The 20,712-nt window shown below is 34.9% G+C and overlaps 4 protein-coding genes across 4 annotated transcripts; all 4 read right to left on the bottom strand.

Moving 5' to 3' along the window:
* Positions 1-133: 133 nt before the first annotated feature.
* Positions 134-7,509, bottom strand: LOC135677558 (alpha N-terminal protein methyltransferase 1-like). Its single transcript, XM_065189921.1, has 8 exons — positions 7,486-7,509; positions 5,484-5,622; positions 5,203-5,261; positions 3,210-3,323; positions 2,994-3,095; positions 1,555-1,609; positions 607-704; positions 134-491 (listed from the first exon to the last, which is right to left on the bottom strand). The coding sequence occupies exons 1-8, from the start codon at positions 7,507-7,509 to the stop codon at positions 363-365; spliced, it is 720 nt and encodes a 239-aa protein (XP_065045993.1). The 3' UTR covers positions 134-362.
* Positions 7,510-8,977: 1,468 nt separating this feature from the next.
* On the bottom strand, positions 8,978-9,869 carry LOC135677139 (protein P21-like). The gene has a single exon (XM_065189091.1). It carries the CDS (start codon positions 9,839-9,841, stop codon positions 9,170-9,172), a length of 672 nt encoding a protein of 223 aa, XP_065045163.1. The 5' UTR covers positions 9,842-9,869; the 3' UTR covers positions 8,978-9,169.
* Positions 9,870-10,580: 711 nt separating this feature from the next.
* LOC135677557 (alpha N-terminal protein methyltransferase 1-like) lies at positions 10,581-17,972 on the bottom strand. Its single transcript, XM_065189920.1, has 8 exons — positions 17,949-17,972; positions 15,947-16,085; positions 15,666-15,724; positions 13,673-13,786; positions 13,457-13,558; positions 12,018-12,072; positions 11,070-11,167; positions 10,581-10,954 (listed from the first exon to the last, which is right to left on the bottom strand). The coding sequence occupies exons 1-8, from the start codon at positions 17,970-17,972 to the stop codon at positions 10,826-10,828; spliced, it is 720 nt and encodes a 239-aa protein (XP_065045992.1). The 3' UTR covers positions 10,581-10,825.
* A 1,444-nt stretch (positions 17,973-19,416) lies between these two features.
* LOC135677138 (protein P21-like) lies at positions 19,417-20,349 on the bottom strand. Its single transcript, XM_065189090.1, has one exon. It carries the CDS (start codon positions 20,287-20,289, stop codon positions 19,609-19,611), a length of 681 nt encoding a protein of 226 aa, XP_065045162.1. The 5' UTR covers positions 20,290-20,349; the 3' UTR covers positions 19,417-19,608.
* Between the last annotated feature and the right edge of the window lie 363 nt (positions 20,350-20,712).

Raw genomic sequence — 20,712 nt, 5'->3', positions numbered from 1 at the left:
ACGAAATTGCAAACCTTACACAAACCTAAAACTAAACAATTATGGTATCGCACATTCCTAACTGAGTTCCAACTTTCAACAATGCAGGCAAATAACATAAATGGTTCAAACGTGATGAAGATGCACTGTAAAATCCAACCAAATGACTGAAGTGGTGTCATCGTCTGGGCTTGAATTCCCTATGTTCTTTATGCCTTCGTTTGTATTAGTACAAATCATGGTGAGAAGATAGAGATGATAACCGTGATGTTCTACAACATGACAACACATGAAAAGGTAATCCATTCTCTTAGAGACGACAAAAACTAAAGAAAAACGAGCAAGATCGCATCCAGGTATTGGTGACGGGTCCTCGAGAGATTTCATGACTTGATGACAGCAGGCTTGTGTTGTCGAGTCTTGCCTCCGCCATTGTTGGAACCTCGTCGCCTATCAGTTACCAGTGCATACATCTTAACGGGAAATAACTCTTCAGGAAATCCCTTCTGATCCTGAAACCAAAAACCAAGTAATCAAACACTACATTGCCGATCAGTTCTTGCACAAGAAAGATTTCTCGTAGGTTTTGACAGCCCATCATCTTGAAGTAAAAAAGATGCAGCAAACCTTTGAGCGATAAAGATGAAGTCCACACTGCTTGAAAAGCTCTTTGAAGTATGAATCAGATCTTGTGATGCTGTTGTCCTCCTTATCTAACACAAATCCTGAACAGATGAGGGATGATGTACGTTAACCAAATACTATGGTTAATTAAAAAAAAAGTCAACTGCGAAACCTAGTTCCATTCTAGATTATTTGCTTTGGTGGAAGCCAACGATTCAATCTAATCATTGCAAGTATGCCTAACAGAATATTTTCTGGCAATAGAGCCACCTTAGCCTCATCTTCAGATCCATACTTCTTGAAAATAAAGAGTCAGTTTATGAATATAAATTTTGGTAAAATAGGGTATTATTCAGCTTATAAACTTTGATCCAAATGATAATAGAATTTGCCTTTAATTATTTGGCAGATCCTGATTCAATTTGTTGGATAAATCCAACAAACTTTCAGGTAGCATTCCCTGCCTGAAAAGCAGGTTCGTTATAAAGGCAAGCCATCACAATGGCAAACTTTAGTTAAAAAATAGCTAGCTAGGCATGCAAGAAATGTTTATAATAATCCCTGATAACCAAACATAATTATGAAGTCCCTTTAACTTCTCAAGAACCATATCCAATTTTCAAAATTAATGATAAGCACAGAACATGCATCTAGAAATATAAATTAATAGATTTACAACTCCCAACTAGAGAAACTTGTAAACAATATTTTCACTGGTTTTAACAATCATAATGTCTGATGCAATCAAGAAACAATCAAAAGCAAGAAAATTCCTTGTGTTGATACAATGTGCTCCTTGGCCATCAATCGAACACTCGAGAACAGAGAAAAACATGTAAATATATTCCTGACATATAACTTTTCATATCCATGCATTTGTGTGGAGTTATGAACAACTGTCCAAAAAATTTAGTGTAAATCTACAAATAGTTGTCGTTTGTAGGGACCAACCGCTTCTTGCAGTGTTCTCCTTCACTACAAAAAATCCATTTGGTTTAAGGCCAACCTGCAAATTAGATGTTCATTAGTAACACAGAGGTGGCAGCATCATGACTAAAACATTAATAACTCCAACAAGTAAGAAATGCATCCCAAAGTATACTGGACAAGTTTTTTGTTTGCAAAATAATTATAAAGCTATTAATTAAGGAAGAAACACTTTTCCTCTTGTTTAATTTGTGGTTGAGGGTCGCTTGGTATGAAATTACCTGTTACCGGTATTATAGGTTAATTTCAGTTTTGTTACTCATAGTTGACTATATTACACCAAAGGACTATATTCCCCAACAACCCTCATTCATAATTATTTTCACTATAGCACCAGTTGCTCTTACTACCAGAGTTCAAGTCAGAAAGCAACCTCTCTATATCAGAGGTAAGATTGTATACGTTTACTCTATCCAAATCACACATGGGATATGTACAAAGTTTGCCCTTTTGATATAGTATGCTCCAGTGGTTTCTAATGAGCCCAAAACAAACCCAACCAATCCTGACTGACTTGCCTGAACTGCTATCTCTAACCATAGAAAGGCAACATGTTGTTCTTTACTAAAAAATGTGTAGATGTGCCATGTAAGGAATTTGAAAGACAACGTATTGCTCCTCACTAAAAAGACTAACATAATGAACAGAAAGGAGATTATAGATTTATCTCCAACACACACAAGGAGAAAAAATCAAAGAAATAATACAAATAATATAGATGGAACATGGCACACAAGATAGGATAAGGATGAGAAATTATTTAATAAGAACTTTACAAACATAATGAATTTCTGTGAACTGGCTACAATCCAGACTACATTAACTTAATACAATCCAGACTACATTAACTTATAAACTCAAGAAGTATATGCAAAAGCAAGAGCAACTTCAGAATTCAAAATATCAATGGAGATATATTTATTGAAGAACAAGAAATTTAAGTTCTTAAGGAAAAATATTAGCATCTGGAGAATTAATTAATCTTAAATCATGGGTTTAAAAGCTTTCAGCTCAGCCATCACTAGTTACCATGTCCTAAAGAAGAACAGTTAATATCAATACTAGTGAGACCAACTCAATGAAGTTGGCTGATGCCACACAAAATCCCTTTGCAGCAAGGTACATAAGTGTTGGCACACACAAGACTGCATGTCATCTAGCAGAAGATTCGGTTGTGTGTTTCAATGTCATGTATCAAAATCTTGAGATGAAGCCAAAATCTTGAGTTATCTATGCTGCAGTAAGGTATAAAAGTGTTTGCACACACGAGCTTGCATGTCATCTAACTAAAGATTTGGTTAACTGGTTCATGTCTTTTGCTATTTTTCAAGTTATGCAGCTAATTTAAAAAAAACAAGGCCTAAAGCATAAAAGCTGTAAAGCCATTTAAGACAATTGATTACCTTTGCTCTCTTGAAAAACAAGAGAAAGTCATCATCTGTGAGTTGTCCTATACACCATTGGATCCATATAACATCATATCTTCCAACTTCTGGAGTGAATTCCTGCATGATTTAAAAAAATTAATTTAACAGACAATAACATCAATTAAACAACAATTTAATACCATCATAGAGGTTAACCAATAAAATATCAATGGGCAACAAAGAAAACAAAACCTGTAGAGGGACACAATAAAAATTGATAGCTTTGTGATCAGAATTATCTTTATCAGTAGCTAACTTCTCACGAGCAGCTTCAAGAAAATGTGATACTGGCTCAACAAGGTCAACCTGGATTAAGAAACATGGCCATCTCACACTTTTTGAATAAAATGGCAAGCCAAATCCAAAATAAGGTAGGATGCATGTCTAATATAAACTATTAACTAACAAACTAGAAATTTACTGCTATGCCCTTCAACAAAGTTGCACAAAGCTATCAAACTAGTCATGGTAAAATGGCATAAGTTCAGGCTAGGAAATAACTGTTAAACCAGAAAACCATGATAAAAAAGTTCTATACTGTGAAAGCATTGTCTTAGGAATCTGCTAAACAAACTGCAACGGAATGATACGGAGCTCAGTAATATAAGGAATGACAATGCGCAGATACTAGTATCAAAACTGGAGTTGTTATCATATGCCAAGAATAGGATTCAGATAAATCCATCCATATTTGACATCTCTAAGATATATACACCATAAATTTATATATTTGTTCTTTGTCTATCTGCTGCAAAGAATGACTGCAAGTGCATTTTCACTTGCTTATTGTACCTCAATGTTTACATTTTACATACTTAAAATCCCATCAGACCAACTGTTGGTACTTAACTAAGTCGAGTTCAAAAAATTCAGAATTTAACTTCTCCATCATCTCGTAGTCCTTTAGTTTGTATACCCATTATTGAGACAAGAAGCCTATATCGTGATTCATTATATGTATCTGCCTTGTCTCGGGATCCCTTGGGTGCTAATCCTCATATATCTCAAATTTCATTCCAATAGCTACTCAGAATAGAACACTGTCAAACGTCCATACTAGTCCTTCACACATGAAAGCAAACCTGTGTAAAAACCAATTGAACCTTTTACTGACATCAAACATTCTAACAAACAACCAAAATGAGCAGTAGAACTGAAACTAAAATGGTGGGAGATTTGAAGTGGCTGAAAACAGCTTGAAAAAGAGTGGTTGACAATTCATAAAACTGCACCATCTCCTTTAAACAAAGCACTCTCTGGAAGCATTAATGTAGGCCTTCAAGAAAGCACTTACCTTGAACAGAAGATCATCAACAAATACATAAAGTTAAAAAATCCATTCTCACTGTTCCACTTCCATTTAACTTATGGCTTCCCTAAATATGTAAGAGATATCTGTTCCTTTTTACATGGACCAAATCAAATATTCCATTACCATTCCAAGATGTCTACTATTAGGACACAACCAAATACAATGTAAAGCATTCTTCTCATGCCTAGCACTTGTACTATCTATGTTGATAACTCAGGTGACAAATTGCTTCATGGAAAACGAGATTCTTTCAGAGACAAAATGGTAAAGAAAAAGTGCATGAACAAAATCTCAGGTTGAACATTCACAGAAAGGTGAAAAAGTGCTTGAAAACATTTGCAGTTATAAAGTGTTTGGCAGTGAAAAAATTAAGTTGTGGAGTCAAAGCAGACTGAAAAAGTAAAGACCTCTAATGGTGTTCGAATAAATAGGAAAGCTTTGCCTTTGTCCCAAGGGGTGGAGTGGTTTATCGATCATTGCAAAGGCAAACAATTGGAAAATGCATGTCTGTATCTGTGATTTACTATGAAAGGAACATAACCATCATAGTTTGTATAAACAATGTACAAAGAGGATTTAGAGGAATCTGTGAGGCTGTAGAATTTCAATTTTTTGTGTCTTTATTGAGTGCTTTTGTTCTGTTTACTTACAGGAGCAGCAGCAGCAGCATGTGGCATATTATGTTAGTTGGGCAGTGAGTGTAAGTTCTTATGGCTTCTCGATAGCTTAGCACTACAATTTGATATGGAATAGAAAGCTTTTCACCTTTCAGGCTGGATGGTCAATATCGAATACGTGAGGCCATATGAACTCTACTATGCCATTGAACGAGCAAAACAATAGTGCTGATTAAGACGAAGCAGAGTTACTTGCCTCATTAAAATATCTCAAAAGAAGATTCTTGGTGACCCTTCCGATGCCAGAACCACAATCTGCAAGACTTACATACATCACGTAAAGCACACATACATGTTCGTTTATTTGTTCATATCCAACGCGCACACACCCAATCCAAACAAAAGAAAACAACAGAAGGAAAATGCAACATTAGAAGTTATTAAAGCCATCATTATTCCGAGCAAGGTCAAAATTTTCCCTCACGGGCATTTTCCAAGACATGTTCACTGCAAAAGAGCGGCATGAAAGAGGTTTACCAAGAGCCACAGGATGGCGTGCGCCGCTTCCAAAGCGGTCGAGCAAGAGGGGTTTAAGAAAGGCCTCGCTTCCCTTGACGTCGCCGTCGTCGACGTGCCCGTACCCTCCCAAGACACCATCCACAGAGGCCTCCACTCCCTTGTATTTGGTTGGATTTTAACTATATTTTAATCATTACTATATTTTAACTATTTGGTTGGATTTAAATTCGACCAATTAAGTTTTTGATCAAATTAAAAAAAAAAGTTATATTTTGATCAACTTTAATCTTAATGGGTCTAATTAAGTGAATTGTTGGCTCAAATTTATGGGCCTAATTTAGATAGTCCAATTATGGGCCTACCTAATTAAATATGGTTGATTGGCGTAAGGGTTCATACAAAATTTAAAAAATATAAATTATGATTTTTCTTTAATAATTTTCTTATTTATCATATTGATAAAGTTTTGCATGTGATAAATAAAAATCTAAATATTTTTCTTGGATATTTATTTGATTATTTATATAATATGTTTACAAATTATATAAAAATATAATTCATGATTTATCATAATTATAGTTATTATATGAGTTTTTCATTATACTAATTAACATTCAATAATTATTGTAGTTATTTTTTTTTATTATTGAAATGTTTTAACATAAATTAGATTGAAGAAATTTGATGAATATTATTTATAACTCATATCACTAGGTTTTATTTAACTTAACTCAATCGGTCTAATTGAACCCGATTTAACTATAACTTAATCGATCTAAACGAGTTTAATTAAAATCAATTGAACTCGATTTAACTATAGTATAATAGAATCGATCTTTAATTCTTATTTAACCGATCTAGAATCATCTTAGACTTATATACTTTGAACTAGATTGAATAGACTTGAGGCTAAATAAGTTTGGAATTATCTTGAATTTATCTAAGTTTATGAAATTTAACTTGGTCATTCGTACCGTACATAAGTTGGTCGAACTAGCTTATGGGCTATGGGTTAACTTGCTTGCTAAGCTTAATTTAAGAGTTATAGCTAGCGGGTTAGCTCTAATTGTTTATTGATTTTAACTTAAATCTTAATCAATTCTCTCAATTTTAAAATATAAAAAATATAATTAGAATATCTGATCATTAGTATTGAGTCACTAAAAACATAATAAATAGTAATAAATTTTAAAACTAAAATTACATAAGTGAGAAAATAATATTTTTAATAAATCATTATATAAATCTAATAAAAACCAAGTATTATAATTATCATCATGAATCATGCATGTAAGATAAAAAATTTAAAAATACTACACATTATGATTTTATTTATGTAATATGATTACTGAAATAATTAAAATTAAATATCTTAATGATTACCAATTAGAATATCTGATCATTAGAATTGAGTCATTAAAAACATAATAAATAGCAATAAATATAAAAAATAAAATTACATAAGTGAGAAAATTATATTTTTTAATAAATTACTATATAAATCTAATAGAAACCAAGGATTATAATTATCATCATGCATCATGCATGTAAAATAAAAAATTTTAAAAATACTACACATTATGATTTTATTTATGTAATATGATTACTAAGTTAATTAAATTATTAATTGATTCATTTCTTAATGAGTGATACAATTTTTAGAAAGTAAATAATTTAAATTTTATTTTTATGTGTGAATCATAGGAAATAAATATTATATAAAAAATAAATAATCCTTATTAAAGCCCAACTTAAACTCTAATATTGTCCATATGAGATATAACCCAAATCTTAATCAATTTCTTCAATTCTAAATTATAGCATTATGAAATTATAGTCAAAACATCTAATCCCAAGCATTGAGTCATTAAAATATAATAAATAATAGATTATTAAAAAGATAAAATTACATAAGAGAAGAAATAATATTTTTAATCAACTATCATATAAATATAAATATAAATAAAGTACTATAATTAGCAACATGCATTTAAGATAAAAATGTAAGAAAAATATATACATTGTGATTTTGTTTGTATAGCATGGCTAAGGAAATGATTAAAATTGAATTTCTTAATTATGTGAATAAGTTAATATTTTTTTATTAATTAAATTTTAATAAATATATTTTATAATAAATAATATGATGTTTTAAAATTAAATGGTTCAAAATCTATTTTTATGTGTGAACCATAAAAAAAAAAAAAAAATCCTTGTCAAGACTCAGTATAGCATGTCGTGTGAGACATAGCCCAAGATGACTTCACAATGAACGAGTACGAAGCTCACTCACGATACGCTAATAGTAATTTGATTATACTATATCCTAATATTAATTTGATATCGAATGTCACAATTGATTAACTAATTGACTTATCAATTTTCTTGAATCCAAGCAATCAAAATATTCAAATTAATATTGATAGTAATATATCATCATAAATCAATTTTAATCTTATTCATTATTTTATGTGAGATTACTCGAGATGTTATAATTATTCTAAGATAGTTTCAGAATTTAAGCATTTACTGACACTATATTCATGACAAATGTGATGTTAAAGAAACTTTAAATATGAATTTATATTTAAAATGTGTATTAGGTTCCAAAATACAATTTAACAACTAATTGATACAAACCATCATTATAATATTGTAGGAAGCTGAATTCGACTCTTGGAGGAGGAAGACTACCGTAGAAACTAGTGGTGGAAGCCGGGCCGTAAGGTTGTGGGAAGATATAGCCATCGGTGCAGTTCCTCCTCAAGAAGCTGAAGTAGCCGCTTGACGCACAGTTGCAGGAGCTGCAGCAGTACCGGTCCGCCTTGGACACGGTCGAGCGGTGCACCCGCCCGGCGCCCTCAACACCTGCCGGCACTGCCCATCGATGTCCGCCTCTCGCGGCAGCTTCCCGAGGGCGCGCCGGGGCTCGAGTCCTCAAGCCCTCGATTGGTCAGGGCTCAATTAGTCAGCATCATTCTCTGTGTTCATCTTGATCCGCCTACGTAAAACAAAGAGCAACTAATTCCAATATTTAAAGCCATACTTGCCGGATAATTTCGGGCACCAAACTTACCGGGGAGGATCACATGGACGCACTCTGGTCAACGCGCAATTGTATTGGAAAATGGCTACGCAAAGTTTCTACGGAGAATGGCAGAGGTCCAAATTGGATAGGCGATGACTCATCATCCTAAATTATATATATATATATATATATATATATATATATATATATATGTATGTATGTATGAATGTATGTATGTATGTATGTATATATATGTATATGTATATATATATATATATATATGTGTATATGTATGTATGTATGTATGTATGTTCCTTGAGATATTTTTTATGAAGTTATATATGTAGGGTTCATTATGTTTCAAAATCAATTCATGTTTTAAGCCAACAAGACATAAATAGAAATGGTTTAATTATTCTTTTTCCTGATTGCATAAGCTGATTGCTCTCACAAAATGATTCAAACATCAATGGAAAAGCACTCATGCTGTGATGATATTATGCATCTTATTAGTTGGTTGCACCACTTCTATTACATCACTCAACAGTATTAGCCCAAGAGAAGGCTAATACCTTCCATCACTCTTGACATCTTATTTGTATTGTAGGAGACTAGTATATATATCTATATGCGTGGTTGCCTGCACGAGGGCGGCTTATTAGTGGCGTCAGTGATCTCAAGGGCAGAAGACAACCCTGTAGTTGGTGCCGCCGGGGCAGGTGAAGGTGCTCGTCTGATCGTCCTTGGGATAGCTGTAGGCGTCGGGGCAGTTTCTCTTGAAGAACTGGGAATAGTCGGTCGGGCTGCAGCTGCCGGAGTTGCAACAGTACTGGTCCGTCTTGAACACGGTGCAGGGGTTGTTGCAGCCGCCCGGCGCCTTCAGCGCCCCGGGGCACTGCCCGTTGATGTCCGCCGCGCACCGGATGCCGCGGCAGCCGCCTGACGTGGGGCTGAAGTCCATTGGCACGTTGAAGCCGTCGACCAGGGAGATGTCGAAGAAGTCGAGGTTGTTGAACTGGTTGAGCGCGAACTCCGCCAGGGTGTTGGGCGGGCTGCCGTACGCCGTGCATGACAGCACGCCGCCGCAGTCGCCGGTCTGGCACCGCCCGCGTCCGCTCCCGTCGAAGGAGCAGCCGGTGCGGCCCCAGATGCGGCCGCCGGTGGTTCCCGCGTTCACGTTGATGGTCCACGACTGCCCCTGGTTGAGCTGGCGTCCGCCGCCGGGCACGGCCGCGGCCCACACTGTGTAAGAGCATCGGTTCACGATCTCGAAGGTGGCGGCATGGGAGAGGGTGACAAGAAGGGAGAAGAAGAAGAAGAAGAGGGAGAGAATGCTCGACGAAGCCATCTAACAGCGAGTCTTAGGCTTCGTGCTCTGCGTTGTGCATATCCAAGGGGGGGAGGTGGGGAATTTATAAGGGGGAGAAGAGAGCAGTCGTCAAGGAGAGCTTTAAATCATATGGCAGAAAAATCAAAGTCGTCATGGAAAAGATAACGTGAGTTTTTAAAAGACGCCAGAAGATTGAATAATATAATGCCGAAGTTAATGCAGTTTGACATAGGATAGAAAATAGATAGAAAAGAGGTGTTTCTTCCACGCATAATGGAAATATTAGGACGCTGTCTCTGTCTAGAATGCAAAAGTTCCACATTGAAAGGATATGAAGCAGGAAACGGCCAAACCATTTATGTTGATTTGACACTTCTTAAAAAAGAACCAAAGTGTGTTTTTATTTGAAAGGATTCAAACCAAATTGAATTCAATTATGTAAAAGAATTCTCACTCTGTCGATCAAAATATGAATTGAAAAACATATATTTCCTTGTTTTAAACTTTTTATCAAAGTTTTGTGCCACCCAACACAATTTTCATACCAGATGATTTATTTTTTTATTTTTTAAGATTAATTTCAATTGACAAGTAGTACACGAGTAGCTCGATATGATATAAATCTGATAACCACCGAGATACGAAATTGCAAACCTTACACAAACCTAAAACTAAACAATTATGGTATCGCACATTCCTAACTGAGTTCCAACTTTCAACAATGCAGGCAAATAACATAAATGGTTCAAACGTGATGAAGATGCACTGTAAAATCCAACCAAATGACTGAAGTGGTGTCATCGTCTGGGCTTGAATTCCCTATGTTCTTTATGCCTTCGTTTGTATTAGTACAAATCATGGTGAGAAGATAGAGATGATAACCGTGATGTTCTACAACATGACAACACATGAAAAGGTAATCCATTCTCTTAGAGACGACAAAAACTAAAGAAAAACGAGCAAGATCGCATCCAGGTATTGGTGACGGGTCCTCGAGAGATTTCATGACTTGATGACAGCAGGCTTGTGTTGTCGAGTCTTGCCTCCGCCATTGTTGGAACCTCGTCGCCTATCAGTTACCAGTGCATACATCTTAACGGGAAATAACTCTTCAGGAAATCCCTTCTGATCCTGAAACCAAAAACCAAGTAATCAAACACTACATTGCCGATCAGTTCTTGCACAAGAAAGATTTCTCGTAGGTTTTGACAGCCCATCATCTTGAAGTAAAAAAGATGCAGCAAACCTTTGAGCGATAAAGATGAAGTCCACACTGCTTGAAAAGCTCTTTGAAGTATGAATCAGATCTTGTGATGCTGTTGTCCTCCTTATCTAACACAAATCCTGAACAGATGAGGGATGATGTACGTTAACCAAATACTATGGTTAATTAAAAAAAAAGTCAACTGCGAAACCTAGTTCCATTCTAGATTATTTGCTTTGGTGGAAGCCAACGATTCAATCTAATCATTGCAAGTATGCCTAACAGAATATTTTCTGGCAATAGAGCCACCTTAGCCTCATCTTCAGATCCATACTTCTTGAAAATAAAGAGTCAGTTTATGAATATAAATTTTGGTAAAATAGGGTATTATTCAGCTTATAAACTTTGATCCAAATGATAATAGAATTTGCCTTTAATTATTTGGCAGATCCTGATTCAATTTGTTGGATAAATCCAACAAACTTTCAGGTAGCATTCCCTGCCTGAAAAGCAGGTTCGTTATAAAGGCAAGCCATCACAATGGCAAACTTTAGTTAAAAAATAGCTAGCTAGGCATGCAAGAAATGTTTATAATAATCCCTGATAACCAAACATAATTATGAAGTCCCTTTAACTTCTCAAGAACCATATCCAATTTTCAAAATTAATGATAAGCACAGAACATGCATCTAGAAATATAAATTAATAGATTTACAACTCCCAACTAGAGAAACTTGTAAACAATATTTTCACTGGTTTTAACAATCATAATGCCTGATGCAATCAAGAAACAATCAAAAGCAAGAAAATTCCTTGTGTTGATACAATGTGCTCCTTGGCCATCAATCGAACACTCGAGAACAGAGAAAAACATGTAAATATATTCCTGACATATAACTTTTCATATCCATGCATTTGTGTGGAGTTATGAACAACTGTCCAAAAAATTTAGTGTAAATCTACAAATAGTTGTCGTTTGTAGGGACCAACCGCTTCTTGCAGTGTTCTCCTTCACTACAAAAAATCCATTTGGTTTAAGGCCAACCTGCAAATTAGATGTTCATTAGTAACACAGAGGTGGCAGCTTCATGACTAAAACATTAATAACTCCAACAAGTAAGAAATGCATCCCAAAGTATACTGGACAAGTTTTTTGTTTGCAAAATAATTATAAAGCTATTAATTAAGGAAGAAACACTTTTCCTCTTGTTTAATTTGTGGTTGAGGGTCGCTTGGTATGAAATTACCTGTTACCGGTATTATAGGTTAATTTCAGTTTTGTTACTCATAGTTGACTATATTACACCAAAGGACTATATTCCCCAACAACCCTCATTCATAATTATTTTCACTATAGCACCAGTTGCTCTTACTACCAGAGTTCAAGTCAGAAAGCAACCTCTCTATATCAGAGGTAAGATTGTATACGTTTACTCTATCCAAATCACACATGGGATATGTACAAAGTTTGCCCTTTTGATATAGTATGCTCCAGTGGTTTCTAATGAGCCCAAAACAAACCCAACCAATCCTGACTGACTTGCCTGAACTGCTATCTCTAACCATAGAAAGGCAACATGTTGTTCTTTACTAAAAAATGTGTAGATGTGCCATGTAAGGAATTTGAAAGACAACGTATTGCTCCTCACTAAAAAGACTAACATAATGAACAGAAAGGAGATTATAGATTTATCTCCAACACACACAAGGAGAAAAAATCAAAGAAATAATACAAATAATATAGATGGAACATGGCACACAAGATAGGATAAGGATGAGAAATTATTTAATAAGAACTTTACAAACATAATGAATTTCTGTGAACTGGCTACAATCCAGACTACATTAACTTAATACAATCCAGACTACATTAACTTATAAACTCAAGAAGTATATGCAGAAGCAAGAGCAACTTCAGAATTCAAAATATCAATGGAGATATATTTATTGAAGAACAAGAAATTTAAGTTCTTAAGGAAAAATATTAGCATCTGGAGAATTAATTAATCTTAAATCATGGGTTTAAAAGCTTTCAGCTCAGCCATCACTAGTTACCATGTCCTAAAGAAGAACAGTTAATATCAATACTAGTGAGACCAACTCAATGAAGTTGGCTGATGCCACACAAAATCCCTTTGCAGCAAGGTACATAAGTGTTGGCACACACAAGACTGCATGTCATCTAGCAGAAGATTCGGTTGTGTGTTTCAATGTCATGTATCAAAATCTTGAGATGAAGCCAAAATCTTGAGTTATCTATGCTGCAGTAAGGTATAAAAGTGTTTGCACACACGAGCTTGCATGTCATCTAACTAAAGATTTGGTTAACTGGTTCATGTCTTTTGCTATTTTTCAAGTTATGCAGCTAATTTAAAAAAAACAAGGCCTAAAGCATAAAAGCTGTAAAGCCATTTAAGACAATTGATTACCTTTGCTCTCTTGAAAAACAAGAGAAAGTCATCATCTGTGAGTTGTCCTATACACCATTGGATCCATATAACATCATATCTTCCAACTTCTGGAGTGAATTCCTGCATGATTTAAAAAAATTAATTTAACAGACAATAACATCAATTAAACAACAATTTAATACCATCATAGAGGTTAACCAATAAAATATCAATGGGCAACAAAGAAAACAAAACCTGTAGAGGGACACAATAAAAATTGATAGCTTTGTGATCAGAATTATCTTTATCAGTAGCTAACTTCTCACGAGCAGCTTCAAGAAAATGTGATACTGGCTCAACAAGGTCAACCTGGATTAAGAAACATGGCCATCTCACACTTTTTGAATAAAATGGCAAGCCAAATCCAAAATAAGGTAGGATGCATGTCTAATATAAACTATTAACTAACAAACTAGAAATTTACTGCTATGCCCTTCAACAAAGTTGCACAAAGCTATCAAACTAGTCATGGTAAAATGGCATAAGTTCAGGCTAGGAAATAACTGTTAAACCAGAAAACCATGATAAAAAAGTTCTATACTGTGAAAGCATTGTCTTAGGAATCTGCTAAACAAACTGCAACGGAATGATACGGAGCTCAGTAATATAAGGAATGACAATGCGCAGATACTAGTATCAAAACTGGAGTTGTTATCATATGCCAAGAATAGGATTCAGATAAATCCATCCATATTTGACATCTCTAAGATATATACACCATAAATTTATATATTTGTTCTTTGTCTATCTGCTGCAAAGAATGACTGCAAGTGCATTTTCACTTGCTTATTGTACCTCAATGTTTACATTTTACATACTTAAAATCCCATCAGACCAACTGTTGGTACTTAACTAAGTCGAGTTCAAAAAATTCAGAATTTAACTTCTCCATCATCTCGTAGTCCTTTAGTTTGTATACCCATTATTGAGACAAGAAGCCTATATCGTGATTCATTATATGTATCTGCCTTGTCTCGGGATCCCTTGGGTGCTAATCCTCATATATCTCAAATTTCATTCCAATAGCTACTCAGAATAGAACACTGTCAAACGTCCATACTAGTCCTTCACACATGAAAGCAAACCTGTGTAAAAACCAATTGAACCTTTTACTGACATCAAACATTCTAACAAACAACCAAAATGAGCAGTAGAACTGAAACTAAAATGGTGGGAGATTTGAAGTGGCTGAAAACAGCTTGAAAAAGAGTGGTTGACAATTCATAAAACTGCACCATCTCCTTTAAACAAAGCACTCTCTGGAAGCATTAATGTAGGCCTTCAAGAAAGCACTTACCTTGAACAGAAGATCATCAACAAATACATAAAGTTAAAAAATCCATTCTCACTGTTCCACTTCCATTTAACTTATGGCTTCCCTAAATATGTAAGAGATATCTGTTCCTTTTTACATGGACCAAATCAAATATTCCATTACCATTCCAAGATGTCTACTATTAGGACACAACCAAATACAATGTAAAGCATTCTTCTCATGCCTAGCACTTGTACTATCTATGTTGATAACTCAGGTGACAAATTGCTTCATGGAAAACGAGATTCTTTCAGAGACAAAATGGTAAAGAAAAAGTGCATGAACAAAATCTCAGGTTGAACATTCACAGAAAGGTGAAAAAGTGCTTGAAAACATTTGCAGTTATAAAGTGTTTGGCAGTGAAAAAATTAAGTTGTGGAGTCAAAGCAGACTGAAAAAGTAAAGACCTCTAATGGTGTTCGAATAAATAGGAAAGCTTTGCCTTTGTCCCAAGGGGTGGAGTGGTTTATCGATCATTGCAAAGGCAAACAATTGGAAAATGCATGTCTGTATCTGTGATTTACTATGAAAGGAACATAACCATCATAGTTTGTATAAACAATGTACAAAGAGGATTTAGAGGAATCTGTGAGGCTGTAGAATTTCAATTTTTTGTGTCTTTATTGAGTGCTTTTGTTCTGTTTACTTACAGGAGCAGCAGCAGCAGCATGTGGCATATTATGTTAGTTGGGCAGTGAGTGTAAGTTCTTATGGCTTCTCGATAGCTTAGCACTACAATTTGATATGGAATAGAAAGCTTTTCACCTTTCAGGCTGGATGGTCAATATCGAATACGTGAGGCCATATGAACTCTACTATGCCATTGAACGAGCAAAACAATAGTGCTGATTAAGACGAAGCAGAGTTACTTGCCTCATTAAAATATCTCAAAAGAAGATTCTTGGTGACCCTTCCGATGCCAGAACCACAATCTGCAAGACTTACATACATCACGTAAAGCACACATACATGTTCGTTTATTTGTTCATATCCAACGCGCACACACCCAATCCAAACAAAAGAAAACAACAGAAGGAAAATGCAACATTAGAAGTTATTAAAGCCATCATTATTCCGAGCAAGGTCAAAATTTTCCCTCACGGGCATTTTCCAAGACATGTTCACTGCAAAAGAGCGGCATGAAAGAGGTTTACCAAGAGCCACAGGATGGCGTGCGCCGCTTCCAAAGCGGTCGAGCAAGAGGGGTTTAAGAAAGGCCTCGCTTCCCTTGACGTCGCCGTCGTCGACGTGCCCGTACCCTCCCAAGACACCATCCACAGAGGCCTCCACTCCCTTGTATTTGGTTGGATTTTAACTATATTTTAATCATTACTATATTTTAACTATTTGGTTGGATTTAAATTCGACCAATTAAGTTTTTGATCAAATTAAAAAAAAAAGTTATATTTTGATCAACTTTAATCTTAATGGGTCTAATTAAGTGAATTGTTGGCTCAAATTTATGGGCCTAATTTAGATAGTCCAATTATGGGCCTACCTAATTAAATATGGTTGATTGGCGTAAGGGTTCATACAAAATTTAAAAAATATAAATTATGATTTTTCTTTAATAATTTTCTTATTTATCATATTGATAAAGTTTTGCATGTGATAAATAAAAATCTAAATATTTTTCTTGGATATTTATTTGATTATTTATATAATATGTTTACAAATTATATAAAAATATAATTCATGATTTATCATAATTATAGTTATTATATGAGTTTTTCATTATACTAATTAACATTCAATAATTATTATAGTTATTTTTTTTTATTATTGAAATGTTTTAACATAAATTAGATTGAAGAAATTTGATGAATATTATTTATAACTCATATCACTAGGTTTTATTTAACTTAACTCAATCGGTCTAATTGAACCCGATTTAACTATAACTTAATCGATCTAAACGAGTTTAATTAAAATCAATTGAACTCGATTTAACTATAGTATAATAGAATCGATCTTTAATTCTTATTTAACCGATCTAGAATCATCTTAGACTTATATACTTTGAACTAGATTGAATAGACTTGAGGCTAAATAAGTTTGGAATTATCTTGAATTTATCTAAGTTTATGAAATTTAACTTGGTCATTCGTACCGTACATAAGTTGGTCGAACTAGCTTATGGGCTATGGGTTAACTTGCTTGCTAAGCTTAATTTAAGAGTTATAGCTAGCGGGTTAGCTCTAATTGTTTATTGATTTTAACTTAAATCTTAATCAATTCTCTCAATTTTAAAATATAAAAAATATAATTAGAATATCTGATCATTAGTATTGAGTCACTAAAAACATAATAAATAGTAATAAATTTTAAAACTAAAATTACATAAGTGAGAAAATAATATTTTTAATAAATCATTATATAAATCTAATAAAAACCAAGTATTATAATTATCATCATGAATCATGCATGTAAGATAAAAAATTGAAAAATACTACACATTATGATTTTATTTATGTAATATGATTACTGAAATAATTAAAATTAAATATCTTAATGATTACCAATTAGAATATCTGATCATTAGCATTGAGTCATTAAAAACATAATAAATAGCAATAAATATAAAAAATAAAATTACATAAGTGAGAAAATTATATTTTTTAATAAATTACTATATAAATCTAATAGAAACCAAGGATTATAATTATCATCATGCATCATGCATGTAAAATAAAAAATTTTAAAAATACTACACATTATGATTTTATTTATGTAATATGATTACTAAGTTAATTAAATTATTAATTGATTCATTTCTTAATGAGTGATACAATTTTTAGAAAGTAAATAATTTAAATTTTATTTTTATGTGTGAATCATAGGAAATAAATATTATATAAAAAATAAATAATCCTTATTAAAGCCCAACTTAAACTCTAATATTGTCCATATGAGATATAACCCAAATCTTAATCAATTTCTTCAATTCTAAATTATAGCATTATGAAATTATAGTCAAAACATCTAATCCCAAGCATTGAGTCATTAAAATATAATAAATAATAGATTATTAAAAAGATAAAATTACATAAGAGAAGAAATAATATTTTTAATCAACTATCATATAAATATAAATATAAATAAAGTACTATAATTAGCAACATGCATTTAAGATAAAAATGTAAGAAAAATATATACATTGTGATTTTGTTTGTATAGCATGGCTAAGGAAATGATTAAAATTGAATTTCTTAATTATGTGAATAAGTTAATATTTTTTTATTAATTAAATTTTAATAAATATATTTTATAATAAATAATATGATGTTTTAAAATTAAATGGTTCAAAATCTATTTTTATGTGTGAACCATAAAAAAAAAAAAAAAATCCTTGTCAAGACTCAGTATAGCATGTCGTGTGAGACATAGCCCAAGATGACTTCACAATGAACGAGTACGAAGCTCACTCACGATACGCTAATAGTAATTTGATTATACTATATCCTAATATTAATTTGATATCGAATGTCACAATTGATTAACTAATTGACTTATCAATTTTCTTGAATCCAAGCAATCAAAATATTCAAATTAATATTGATAGTAATATATCATCATAAATCAATTTTAATCTTATTCATTATTTTATGTGAGATTACTCGAGATGTTATAATTATTCTAAGATAGTTTCAGAATTTAAGCATTTACTGACACTATATTCATGACAAATGTGATGTTAAAGAAACTTTAAATATGAATTTATATTTAAAATGTGTATTAGGTTCCAAAATACAATTTAACAACTAATTGATACAAACCATCATTATAATATTGTAGGAAGCTGAATTCGACTCTTGGAGGAGGAAGACTACCGTAGAAACTAGTGGTGGAAGCCGGGCCGTAAGGTTGTGGGAAGATATAGCCATCGGTGCAGTTCCTCCTCAAGAAGCTGAAGTAGCCGCTTGACGCACAGTTGCAGGAGCTGCAGCAGTACCGGTCCGCCTTGGACACGGTCGAGCGGTGCACCCGCCCGGCGCCCTCAACACCTGCCGGCACTGCCCATCGATGTCCGCCTCTCGCGGCAGCTTCCCGAGGGCGCGCCGGGGCTCGAGTCCTCAAGCCCTCGATTGGTCAGGGCTCAATTAGTCAGCATCATTCTCTGTGTTCATCTTGATCCGCCTACGTAAAACAAAGAGCAACTAATTCCAATATTTAAAGCCATACTTGCCGGATAATTTCGGGCACCAAACTTACCGGGGAGGATCACATGGACGCACTCTGGTCAACGCGCAATTGTATTGGAAAATGGCTACGCAAAGTTTCTACGGAGAATGGCAGAGGTCCAAATTGGATAGGCGATGACTCATCATCCTAAATTATATATATATATATATATGTATGTATGTATGAATGTATGTATGTATGTATATATATGTATATGTATATATATATATATATATGTGTATATGTATGTATGTATGTATGTATGTATGGTCCTTGAGATATTTTTTATGAAGTTATATATGTAGGGTTCATTATGTTTCAAAATCAATTCATGTTTTAAGCCAACAAGACATAAATAGAAATGGTTTAATTATTCTTTTTCCTGATTGCATAAGCTGATTGCTCTCACAAAATGATTCAAACATCAATGGAAAAGCACTCATGCTGTGATGATATTATGCATCTTATTAGTTGGTTGCACCACTTCTATTACATCACTCAACAGTATTAGCCCAAGAGAAGGCTAATACCTTCCATCACTCTTGACATCTTATTTGTATTGTAGGAGACTAGTATATATATCTATATGCGTGGTTGCCTGCACGAGGGCGGCTTATTAGTGGCGTCAGTGATCTCAAGGGCAGAAGACAACCCTGTAGTTGGTGCCGCCGGGGCAGGTGAAGGTGCTCGTCTGATCGTCCTTGGGATAGCTGTAGGCGTCGGGGCAGTTTCTCTTGAAGAACTGGGAATAGTCGGTCGGGCTGCAGCTGCCGGAGTTGCAACAGTACTGGTCCGTCTTGAACACGGTGCAGGGGTTGTTGCAGCCGCCCGGCGCCTTCAGCGCCCCGGGGCACTGCCCGTTGATGTCCGCCGCGCACCGGATGCCGCGGCAGCCGCCTGACGTGGGGCTGAAGTCCATTGGCACGTTGAAGCCGTCGACCAGGGAGATGTCGAAGAAGTCGAGGTTGTTGAACTGGTTGAGCGCGAACTCCGCCAGGGTGTTGGGCGGGCTGCCGTACGCCGTGCATGACAGCACGCCGCCGCAGTCGCCGGTCTGGCACCGCCCGCGTCCGCTCCCGTCGAAGGAGCAGCCGGTGCGGCCCCAGATGCGGCCGCCGGTGGTTCCCGCGTTCACGTTGATGGTCCACGACTGCCCCTGGTTGAGCTGGCGTCCGCCGCCAGGCACGGCCGCGGCCCACACTGTGTAAGAGCATCGGTTCACGATCTCGAAGGTGGCGGCATGGGAGAGGGTGACAAGAAGGGAGAAGAAGAAGAAGAAGAAGAAGGAGAGGGAGAGAATGCTGGACGAAGCCATCTAACTGCGAGTCTTAGGCTTCGTGCTCTGTGTTGTGCAGATCCGAGGGGGGGAGGTGGGGAATTTATAAGGGGGAGAAGAGAGCAGTCGTCAAAGCGAGCTTTAAATCATATGGCAGAAAAATCAAAGACGTCATGGAAAAGATAACGTGAGTTTGTAAAAGACGCCAGAAGATTGAATAATATAATGCCGAAGATAATGCAGTTTGACATAAGATAGAGAATAGATAGAAAAGAGGTGTTTCTTCCACGCATGATGGAAATATTAGGACGCTGTCTCTCTCTAGAATGCAAAGGTTCCACATTGAAAGGATATGAAGCAGGAGAACGGCCAAACCATTTATGTTGATTTGACACTTCTTAAAAAAGAACCAAAGTGTGTTTTTATTTGAAAGGATTCAAACCATATTGAATTCAATTATGT

This window comes from Musa acuminata, chromosome BXJ1-6 (assembly GCF_036884655.1).
Source record: "Musa acuminata AAA Group cultivar baxijiao chromosome BXJ1-6, Cavendish_Baxijiao_AAA, whole genome shotgun sequence".
Lineage (NCBI taxonomy): Eukaryota > Viridiplantae > Streptophyta > Magnoliopsida > Zingiberales > Musaceae > Musa > Musa acuminata.
Note: the sequence above shows the minus strand (reverse complement) of the source record. Positions and strands in the feature narration are given on the sequence as shown.